The sequence below is a fragment of the Physeter macrocephalus genome, unplaced genomic scaffold, assembly GCF_002837175.3.
Source record: "Physeter macrocephalus isolate SW-GA unplaced genomic scaffold, ASM283717v5 random_485, whole genome shotgun sequence".
NCBI classification, from domain to species: Eukaryota; Metazoa; Chordata; class Mammalia; order Artiodactyla; family Physeteridae; genus Physeter; species Physeter macrocephalus.
The window spans coordinates 18,136-29,002 of record NW_021145769.1 but is presented as its reverse complement, the minus strand read 5'-3'; the positions used below and the strand labels follow the sequence as shown (position 1 = coordinate 29,002).

Below are 10,867 nucleotides of genomic sequence, written 5' to 3'. Positions count from 1 at the left end.
CACCCGAACTCTGGCCCCACCCCCCCACTGAGCGGTCCCTGAGCCCCGCCTGCTCCCATCTCCAACCCCCCTTCCTCCCCAGGGGCCTAAAAGTCGCCCTCCCTCCCTCCCCAGGCCATCGGCGCGCGGGTCCCACCGGTTTTGGCACAGCGCTCCCCCTCCCACTTCATCCCGCCTCTTCTGGTCCTCCAGCGCGCGAAGCCTCGGCCCCAGGCTTTGCTGGAGGGAAGACGGAGAAAAAGCTGCAAGGCACAGCGTCCCTGGATCTTACCCTGGCTCAGCTGTCCCCCTCGAGCGGGACCGAGCTGAGGTTCTTTGGGGGCACCCGGGGGCCTCAGTAGGGAGTTCCCGCGTGGGGAGGCGGGGAGAAATGGGCCCCCGTGGGAAAGGGGACGGGGTCTTGCGCGGGTCCCGTATGCGGGGCAGGACAGATTCCCAGGAGGAGAGCGGTAAGGAGGCTCCCCCCGACTCGCTGACACCCCCCCCCACGGAAAAATCCGCTCAGCGGCCCGCGGGTGGGGTGAGCCACGCAGTGACTAATCGCTCGGGCGGCCGCCGCCCGCCGACTCCAGGTAACGCCGGCTGCCCCGAGCGACGCATAGTTTGTCTTCCTTTTTTTGCGTAGGGATCCTTCTCCGTGTTATTATTTTTGGACACTGCGTGGGTTTCGGGACCCCTCCAGGCCTGGGCGCCTCACCCCCCCTCCTCTTGGTCCCCACCCGATTCGGGCGCCCACGATAAAGGGCTCCTGACCTCCAAGGCCCCGGTGGAGGGGGAGCCTGAAAGGAGAGTTCCGGGGCCGCCTTCAGCCCGGCTGTTAGAGTCGCAGCCCTGCCCCCAGCCGCGTGCCCTCAGAGGGGAAGGGCTCTAACTCCCCTTTCCAGGGGTTCCCTTAAAGACCTGGACCCTCCCTCTTGGTCCCTAACCAGCCAAGGGGGTAAAAGTGTCTGAGGAGGGCTCAGGAGTTCCTATCTCGTTTGCTCACGGCTGCCCTCCACCCCTGCTACTTGGGTCCCCAACTCAGACCTCAGACTGTCAGAAAAGAGGATTAAAGGATGGAGTCTGGGGTGTGCCCCTCTAGTCCCCCATTCTGGACTCTGGATGGGTTTGTGAAGGAGAGAGTAAAGCCCTGGCATGCTGCACTGTCGTTTACTGGGGCACACCAGGCCTCTCTGCCTCAGTTTCCTCCTCAGCACAGTGGGTGACTCCTAGCCAGCCTAAGGGTTTCTGTGGGAAGTTGCAAAGTAGCAGAAGGCTCCACGGTCTAAACACTTAGCATAGTGTCTGGCACCGGGGCCACATTCTTTTGGAGCCTCAGTTTGTCACCTCTGAAAAATGGGGCCATAGTGCCACCTGCCAGGTGGTCCAGAGAGTTAAGTGGAGGTGGCAGTTCTTGGCTGGAATTGTGTTTCCAGGATATATGCCACCCCCTCCCCCACAACCTCTGTCCTGAAACGTTTGACTCCCTCCTGGAGGACTTCAGGCTTCTGGAGCAAAATCTTGATTATTTTCCTCCCCAGTCTCTGCTCCTCCCTGGTCATTCCCCAGTCTCGGGAAAAGGCTCCGCCATCCACCCAGATGCTCGGGCCAGAGACCTGGAGGTGCGCGTGACAACTCTCTCCTTCGCTCACCCCCCTACGTCCAATCCAGCAGCAAATCCTGTTGGCTGATTCCAAAACACATCCCCATTCTGAGATTCGGACCCCTTTCCTCCACCGCATCCGGCTCCAGGCCCCACCGTCTCCGCCTGGGATGCCGCCCAGCCTCCTCCTAGGCTTCCTGGGTAAATCCTCTCGCCCTCCGTCTGTACAGCAGGCAGAAGAAGCTTTTAAAAGAAGCAAAGCAGGTCTTTTTTGCCCTGCCACCCTCTCCCCCCTCCTTTTCTCCTCTCTTCTCATCCTCTTTCTTCCTCTCCCTCACTCCACTCCAGCTGCTGCAGCCCCGTTTCTCCCAAAGACATAGGCTTGTTTATTATCACGGGGTCTTTGTACATTTGCTTTTCCCCCCTGAAGGGATGCAGTTCCCCCAAATCTTCCCCCAGTTAGCACCTTCTCTTCCGTCAGGTCACAGGTCAAGTATTCTCAGAGGGGTCCCCCCACCTTCCCAGGCACCCTCCATCTCCTTCCCCTTTTAAAATTATCTTTGTAACACAGTTCTTCGAACATCATCTTTCTCTTGAGATATTTTCTTTAGACTGTGAGCATCCTGAGAGCCATTAGGACCCCATGCTGGGCCCAGTGAGGGCCACAGGAGAAGAGCTCAGTGAACATTTGCAAAATGAAAGGATGGAGAATTCTCAGTCCTTCAGAGTAGCAAGAAAATTCAGTCCCAGTGAATCATGCTGTCTGGGGTCCCAGCCAGGCCCCGGACTTGCGGTGTGACCCAACCTGGTAGCCATCCCTCTCTGGTCCTTACCTGTAGAAGGGTATGGGTTGTTCACCCAGCCCCTCCTTGGAGCATGCCCTCTGCCCTCTGGGTGACCTTTACCTCAAACCTTTGACTTTAAGGAAAGTGATTTGGCCTCTAGGTGCACCCTTCCCTGCCCTTGGTTCTCTAGGTGGCTTAACCCCTTCCTCATCACTCCCACCACCTCTTTGTGCAGGAAGGGGAACAAGCGTTGATGGAACTTCTGGCAAATATTGACCCAAGTCCTTGAAGGTGGCTGGGAATGTACTGAGGTGGCAGATGGAGGGAGGGCCCCACATGGGGGAGGGGCTCCTCAGTCTTTGCACCTAAGGATTACCTTGGGGGAGACCCTCCAGCCCAGCTCCCTGCATAATTCCAGGGCACTGAGGGGGCCCCAGGGAGAGGCAGTGGTAACAGCCCCTTCCGGGTCCCATTGGGAGTGAGGAGGGCACAGGGCTGCCTCTCCCATGTTGAGACACCTCAGTATGGGATTAGCGGCCTTGTGTTCCAGGCCAGCGTGCCCAGGAAGCAGGGACAGTGAGGGTCTCGCCTGGATGTGGGCTTGGGACAGCAGAACCTAGGTTCAGGACATGTGTGCAGGAGAAGGCGGGGCTTTATCATTTCCACCCTGGAGGTTCAGCCTGGGGAGCTGGGTTGCCTGGGTCCCAAGCTTTGTGCAGTCTATACTTAAAAAATCCAGCCCCCATAGGCATTGGAGGTGAGATCTCAGGAGTGAAGAGCTGCCTGTGTCTAGGTCAGGGCCAGTGTTTACCGGGCCTCGGAGGCCTGGGTTCCCTGCCTCTCCGGACCCTGGCGAACCTCGGACGTCTGGGTTCCAGGAGGTGCCAGCTATGTTGGGGGTGACAGTTGTGCCCCTTCCCCTCCCCCCACCCACTGTCTGCAAGCCGCCGGCGCCAGGGAGCCGTGCCCGCTCCCCAGGCTGTACCCGGCTTGGGGGTGGGGGTCAGCAGGGTCGTGGCGAGGGCGGCAAGGGATAAAGGGCGCTTGTCCGATGCCCGCCCTGACCTCGGCCGCCGCTTCCCGGACGCCCGGCCCGCCTCTGATTCACGCCCAGGCCGGCCGCAGCGCCCTCCCCCCCCGCCCCCCCCCCCGCCTGCCGCCCCGGGGGGTAGGAAGTGGGGGGGGCGAGGGGCGGCGCCGAGTCAACTTTCCCTCTTAAGCCCCGAAGGAATGTCGGCGGATTTCCTGAAACCCGACCCCGGCCGCCCGCCGGCCCGCCTGCCCCTCACCTGGACCTGCTCCCTCGGGAACGGCAGGAGGGGCGCGGGGGCTCACCTGGGGGGCCGGGGTCAAGTCCTCCTTCCGCTCCCGCCCCAGGCGGCCTCTTGCAGCGGAAAAGGGGCTGAGTGGGAGGCAATCAAACCCTCTCACTCCTCTCCAGCGACCTAGGCCAACGTCCCAACTCCTCCAGCCTCAGTTTCCCCTTCCGCTTTTAAAAAGGCGCGGGTATCCTTCCTTCCTGTTGTGGTTTAAGAGACGTCTCTTAAGCCCGATTCCCCTGACTCCCCACCTCCTAGTCTTGGCAGGGGTCTGCCCACCTCTCTTGGCTTCCCTCGCTTGTCACCTGGGCCGACCCCCTTTGCCACCCTGATCCTCAATTTCCTCAGCTGTAAATTGGACAACGCTGCCAGTTCTTCCTTATAGGTTGTTACAAGAAAATACTTGGGAAGTGTTTTGTTTGGAATGAATGAAGAACAGTAATTGTGGACGGCTTCAGCGCGCTGGGCTCTGGAATTGACATGTGTGGGCTTGAATCCTGGCTCTGCGGAGGGGTCCTGGGGACTAGGTTTCCCACCTGTGAAACGGCGGACAGTATTGGTCATAACTAATGGCTGTTTCCCAAGGCGCAGGCCTGGCGCGCGGTGGGTTAGATGCGGGGTTCCCTGGCTCTCGCGCAAACCGCAGGCTGGAGGCCCTAGCCGCAGGGTCGCGGCAGCCTAGCCCGGGAGGGGCGGGGCGGGGGAGGGGCCGCGCGGGGATCCAGATGTTCAGGGTCCGCCAGGCACAGCCGCGCCTGATTAAGCCATGTGGGGGCTGGCCGAGGCCCGGAGATGAAAGCGCGGCTGCCGGCCGGGGGAGGGGGCGTGCCAGCCATCACCCCCCCAGTCCCCTCCTCCTCGGCCAGAACCTACGGCGCCTGGCGCCTTCTGACCCGCCGACCCCGAGTGGCTGCCGCCCTGTCTGCTGAGGCAGAGGGTGGATGGAAGATGCGCAGGCGGCAGACACCTGCGCGGGGCACGCCAGAGAGAGGGAGGGTGTCATTTTTGCAAGGTCTCAGGCTTAGAGGGGAGCCCCCACTCCCATGCCTGCCGGAGAGGAAGCTAGGGGGACCTCCTAACCCAAGATTCATGGGGCTACACTCTTGTCACCTTGGAGTGCGATGGAAGTCAGACGTGTTCCTGTTTGTCCCAAGTTTTCCCACGAGAATAAGAAATTTTAGCAGCACCCCATCACCCTTATCAGCATCTCTGTGCCGCCTCCCTCTCAGCCCCAGGCCGAGGGGCCCCTAGTCTGGGGGATCAGGGATCAGATCCCCCAGGTTTGTAGATCAGGGCTGGGCCAGCGGGAGGAGAGGCTGGGGGAGCCCTGGAGGGTCTGGGAGGGCTTCCTAAAGGAGGCAAACTGCGCACACGTTACCGGATCTCTGACTTGGGTACCAAAGTAGATGATGACACAGACCTTCAGAAGGCCTTCTCTAACACAGCTCTGCGACACTCACGACCCTCCATCTCCACTGTCTGGCTGGGTTCCAGCCACGACCGCCGCCCTCCTGCTTCCTTTTCCAACAAGCTTATCCCCTCCTCAGGGCCCTCGCTGTTCCTTCGGCCTCCTCGCGTGGCCAGCTCCAACGCTGCCTATCCGGGAGGCCTTCCTTGATTCCCTGGCGAATAGATCTCTCCCCCATCCTTCCACCCTATTTGTTTCCTTTTGGTCCCTAGCGATGGCTGAGATCCCTCATGCGTGGATACTAGGGAGGTGTCATGGCACCCCCGAGATGGGACAGAGGGCAGGGGCCACGATCCACCTGCCTCGCCCTGCCCGCACCCTGACGGTGCCGCAGCGCCGCTCCCCCGCCCGTTCTCCGCATCCCCCACCCCCCCTTCCCAGGCTGCCTCGCTCGGGTGACGTCAGCTACCCGGTCCCCGCCGCCGCCGCATCCTCCGCGCCTGCCAGGAGCCGGCGTCCCCCGCGCTCCTTGCGCACGGCCTGGCCATGGCTTCGGTCGCCCTGATGCCGCTCCTGTTGCTGCTGCTGCAGCCTCCGCCCGCCACCCCCGCGCCGCCTGCCCGCGACCCCTTCGCCCTGCAGCTCGGGGACACGCAGAGCTGCCAGCTGCGGTGCCGAGACCGCTACCCTAATCCGCAGCCCGTTCAGGTGAAGCGCATGCGGCGCCAGCGGGAGGACCAGAGATCTCTCCAATGCGGGATGGGTTGAGGATGCGATTCCCCCCATTCGGAGCCGGAGACAAGGGTTCCTCGGAGGGGGAAGGGGGCTCTCCAATGGGGGTGGGTCCCTCTGGTGGGGGAAGGGCTGGCGTTCCTTCGATGGTGGTGAGCGCAGTGGTCGGGGGTCCCTCCGATGAGGATGGGGATGTTCCTCCCGCAGGGGAGGGGCCGTGGGGTCCCTCTGATGGGGGAGGGTTTAGGGATGCGTGTCCTTCCGATGAATTCGGTGTTGCGGGAGTCTCTCCAGGCCTGAGGCAGGGAGGAGACGGGCTCCTGATGCTACCTAGAGGGTTCTGGCTCCACACTGCTGCGCAAGGACCCTTGGGGCATCCAACCCCCACTTTCCTCAGGCCTGACAGTCCCCTTCTCCTCCCCCTCTACCCTAGCAGCTTTCACATCCTCCTCCCTGCCCCCCTCGGAGCTACCAGCCCCCACTCCTATCCTCATGCCCCCCCAAGTCGGATCCCAATTTTCCCAGGCCTGAAGGGTGACAAAACCTCCTCTGAGCCCCCCCTCCTTCTTCAGGCCTGAGAAGCCTTCCTCCCTGGAGCCTTGGGGGGGACCATTTCCCTCCATCTTCCCCAGTTTTCCAGCCGTTACCCAAACCCAGCAACCTCCGTTGTTTATTCTCCTTTTCAAGCCCCTTCTCCCTCTCCTGCTAATATGCTAAGAGCCCCTGCTAATATGCTTAGCCTCCTCCCCAACTTCATCCCAATCCCCTTAGAAGATTTGGGGGGGGGGATCAAATTTTCTACCTCCTCACATGAGGGCTTCCAGCGCTGCCCTCCTCCTGCCCCTCCCCTGGCCTGAACCCCACGTCTTCGCTTCCAGGAGGAGTTGGAGGAGGACCCCACCGAGTCCCGGAAGGCGAATGCATATAATAGGGCCGTCCTGATCAGTGCTTGCGAGCGAGGCTGCCGCCTCTTCTCCATCTGCCGATTCGTGGCCAGGAGTTCCAAGCCCAATGCCACACAGGCTGAGTGTGAAGCAGGTAAGGGTTGGGTGGGTGGGCCAGGGTGGGGAGAGGTGGCCTGGGAAGGGCTGTGCCCCCAGTCACACTCTCCTGCCTCTTGCAGCCTGTGTGGAGGCCTATGTGAAGGAGACGGAGCAGCAGGCTTGCAGCGAGGGCTGCTGGAGCCAGAATCCAGAGCCAGAGCCCGAACCCGAGCCTGAGCTGGAGCAGAAGGTGGGCGCCCTCCCACCTGTGGCCCCAGGCCCATCCCCCCTCTCCTCTGCCCCCCAAATCTGCACTCATATCCAGCATCTCTGAGGCTCTCCATTCCATTCGGGGCCTACTAGGTGTCCTTGATTAAGCCATTTCACATCCCAAGACTCAATTATCATTTCTGTGACATGGGAAGTACATGTCCCTGCCCCTGCTGCCACCAAAACAGCCACCGTTTACATTATTTAGCAAGCATTTGTCCTGGTCCAGGCCTGACCTCAGCCTGTCCTAAATTCCTTGGGCCACCCGGAGGCACCTGAGACAGTGTCATCCTCATTTCATGCCCACAGAGCAACTGGCCAAGGTCACACAGGGCTGTGCAGAGGTGGGATTTAAAGCCAGTGCCACTAGGGCTTGTGACCACCCCTCACCTCCCTCATCTTCAGTGCCACGAGAGCTGACGACTGAGTACCTACATGCCAGCTACTGGTCTAATCACTCTCCTTGTGATGAACAAGTGGCCGCTCTCATCTGGGGTGGCTCAGAACGGAGGTGCAGGGAGGAGCAGCCTCCTCACCACACATGTAATACCCCTCTCCCCACTCCAGGGAGAAATAATAACTGCTCACCTATCATAGTCTGAGAGAGAGTCTAGAAAACGGTGCATCAGGGGAAACTGAGGCAGAGGAAATCCTTCATCACAGCCAGAAACCCATGGGCTGGGATCCCCCAGAAAGCCCTTTCCCTCTTCACTCATTTTCCTCCACCCCTTCCAGGCTTTCACTGTTCATAAAAGTACAGTGCACTAACATTTCTTCCTATACTGAGTTCTCTCCTGATGCTGTCAAAATAAGAACATTGATGGCGACATTTTAAATAATAGCAGCTACTACATATTAGGCACTTGTACCATTGTCTAGTTGAAATCTCATAGCAACCCCACGAGGGAAGAGAATCATCCCCATTTCAGGGCTCGGAGAGGGCAATCCACTTTCCCAAGCGCACACAGTCAGCCAAATGCAATGCTGAGGTCTGTGTTCATTGTATGAAGCCCTGTTGCTTCAAACCACTTAGTGAATTTTGATCACAATGAATTCTCCCAGCTCCCCTCCCATTGGTTAATGCCCTACATTGGTGACATTTCTGTGCCTTGGGCCTCCCCTTGGCAGAGAAAAGTCCTGGAAGCTCCAAGTGGGGCCCTCTCGCTTCTGGACTTGTTTTCCACCCTCTGCAATGACCTTGTCAACTCGGCGCAGGGCTTCGTCTCCTCCACCTGGACATACTACCTGCAGACTGACAATGGGAAGGTGGTGGTGTTCCAGGTGAGGGTTCTGGCAGGGGCCGCACTAGAGTAGTGGTTGGGTGGTCAGGGTAAGAAGGTGGGATGAGCTGGTCCTTGGCTCACGGGATGCAAAGTGCACAGGAAACAAGCTTCAGGCACAGCTGGATCCAGGGGTTCAGTGTCTCACTCCACTGCTGGACTCTGCTGTCCTTTTTGGTGGCTTCATTCTCAGGCAAGCACGTCCCTCCTCACAGCAGGGTGGATGCCTGAGGCTCTAGAGGACAACCTCTCTGAGGTTTTAACTAAGCTGATTGGCCCTGGTAGGGTCATGTGACAACCTCTCAGCCAATCCCTGTGATTCTATTGGCATGCCCTGGATCACATCCCTACTTTAGGAGCAAGACAAATCAGGGCCCCACATTAGCAGGGAACAGCATCCCTGGTATCACAGCCCACAGCTCCATAGAGGGTGTCCTCTCTGTCCCCAGTGGAACTAGGTGCCAGCTGGACTTGGGACAATGTAACCTACAGGGGGCACAGAGAGGTGCCTCCTAGGGCCAAGATGGTGCCTTTCTAAAGGGCTTCTCTGTGCTGTGTTGTTCCTGGCCCAGACCCAGCCTGTGGTAGAGAGCCTGGGGCATGAGGGGGCCCATCTGCAGCGAGTGGAGGTGACTTGGCGGGGATCCCACCCTGAGGCCTTGGAGGTGCATGTTGGTAAGGTCCAAGCCTAGACCAGTGTTCCTTCCACAGGTGGCTCCACTGCCACAAGGGGTTCTCCTGACAAATGAACCCCTGAGGATTGGGATTTCCATCTCTCAACTCCTGGGGTTCCTTGGTCCATCTCCCTGGGTTCCATGGTGCATCTCCCAAGTTTCCATGGTCCATCTCCCAGGGTTCCATGGTCCATCTCCCAGGGTTCCATGGTTCATCTCCCAGGGGTCCTTGGTCCATCTTTCAGGGTTCTGATTTATTCCAGGACCCAATGCCCCGTTGCCCCAGGTCCTGGCCTCCTTTCAGTTCTCCACGGCTGCTGTCACCTCTTGGCGAAGGCCCGGAGGCTGCTGAGAGGTGACCTATTCTCTCAGACCCTGTAGGCCCCTTGGACAAGGTAAGGAAGGCCAAGATTCGAGTCAAGACCAGCAGCAAGGCCAAGGTGGAGTCCGACGAGCTGCAGGACAACGACTTCCTCAGTTGCATGTCCCGGTGGGTGGCAGAACCCTGGGGATGGTGGAGGGGGGTGGGGCCAGAGGGGAGTGACTATCTGGCCCAACTAGGGCCACTGAGAGTACCTGCCGGGTGGGGCAGGCGCTCCGGGCTTCCTCGCTGGATCCTGGCCTGCTGCCTCTTTCTTTCCGTGCTGGTGATGCTGTGGCTGAGCTGTTCCACCCTGGTGACCGCACCTGGCCAGCACCTCAAGTTCCAGGTGGGCGGGGCCCACAGGCAGGGGTGGGAGGACAACTGCTCCCTCGTCTGGTTAGGGCTGCCCCTTCTCCCATGGAGGCAGGGACCCCTGACTTGCTGCGTGACATTAGGCAAGTTTCTTCACTCCCTTATGAAATGGGGGAAACGACTCCCACCCTTAGTAGGGGCAACCTCAGGTCAGGGGTGGGAAGGAGCCTTGCCAGGTTGGGGACTCATAGCCCTCACTCCCTCTTCCTCCCCCTGCAGCCCCTGTCTCTGGAGCAACACAAGGGCTTTATGGTAGAGCCAGACTGGCCCCTGTACCCTCCCCCGTCGCACGCCTTTGCAGACAACTCCCCACCCTACAAGCTGAAGCTGGACCTGACCAAGCTGTAGGCCTCCATTGCCAAGTTCAGGAGCTCCTTGGGTCTCACTTACCCGTTGCCTAGGAGTCCGGATCAGGGTGGGCCGGTCCTTGGGCTCCTGCTCTCCCCAAATTCTTCTTCTCTCCCAAGTCCCGCCCCTCCCCCCCTCCCCCCCATCCTGGGGTTGCCATGCCCCTGCTGGGGGGCGGGATCTGACCTTGGTTCCTCCACATCCGCCTTCCCCAGAGCGTGTTACTTTTGTCTTCTATCTTGTAGCTTCTTGAGTATTTCAACCCCAGTTCTGTGCTGCCTTCCTCCTTCCTCCTTTCTCCCCTCTGGGGGGCTGAGGCCACAGGGGAGCCGCTTTGTTCTAGGGCTTCCCCCTTTCTCCCCACCCCACCACCGGAGATGTAGCCTCGTGGGAGGAGGTCCCCCCAAGAGAGGAGGTGGTGGGTAGCTCCATGCTGGGAGTTGCAGCATGGGGGTCAGGAGGAATAAACCATGATATAAAACCCATCTTGGACTGAGCCTGCTTCTGTTGGTCTTTCTACCTGCCTCTTGGGGAGTGGCCTGAGCGTGGCCATGACCCCTGCCCACCAGGCCCTTTCTGAGATGGGGGAGGTGAACTTCAGGAACTCCTCGTGGCTTGAGTGGTGAGAACCAGCTGACACCTGGAAGGACAGCCCCTCTGCTACCCAGTGCACATCTCATTCCTAACTAGGGGTGACTCTGGATAAGCGGCTTGTGCCACCTGCCTGGCCCAGGTGGGTCAGTGCCCCTT

The 10,867-nt window shown here is 59.9% G+C and overlaps 1 protein-coding gene across 2 annotated transcripts; it reads left to right on the top strand.

Annotated features, from left to right (window-relative positions):
* The first annotated feature begins 5,587 nt into the window (after positions 1 to 5,587).
* Positions 5,588 to 10,600, top strand: TMEM59L (transmembrane protein 59 like). Of its 2 annotated transcripts, none has more exons than XM_007117002.4 (8): positions 5,588 to 5,802; positions 6,705 to 6,864; positions 6,950 to 7,059; positions 8,208 to 8,360; positions 8,932 to 9,034; positions 9,406 to 9,523; positions 9,626 to 9,743; positions 9,989 to 10,600. In XM_007117002.4, the coding sequence occupies exons 1-8, from the start codon at positions 5,641 to 5,643 to the stop codon at positions 10,115 to 10,117; spliced, it is 1,053 nt and encodes a 350-aa protein (XP_007117064.2). In that variant the 5' UTR covers positions 5,588 to 5,640; the 3' UTR covers positions 10,118 to 10,600. The 2 variants fall into 2 exon arrangements, with proteins under 2 accessions (XP_007117064.2, XP_023989764.1); XM_024133996.3 differs by having other exon boundaries at positions 5,602 to 5,802; positions 8,295 to 8,360.
* Positions 10,601 to 10,867: the final 267 nt, after the last annotated feature.

Bases quoted from the DNA above. Each gene is read 5' to 3' on its own strand.
- TMEM59L (XM_007117002.4), top strand. From the start codon at position 5,641: ATGGCTTCGGTCGCCCTGATGCCGCTCCTGTTGCTGCTGCTGCAGCCT. The intron at 9,524-9,625 runs GTGGGTGGCAGA...CGGGTGGGGCAG, and splicing joins TTCCTCAGTTGCATGTCCCG to GCGCTCCGGGCTTCCTCGCT. The intron at 9,744-9,988 runs GTGGGCGGGGCC...CTCCCCCTGCAG, and splicing joins GCCAGCACCTCAAGTTCCAG to CCCCTGTCTCTGGAGCAACA.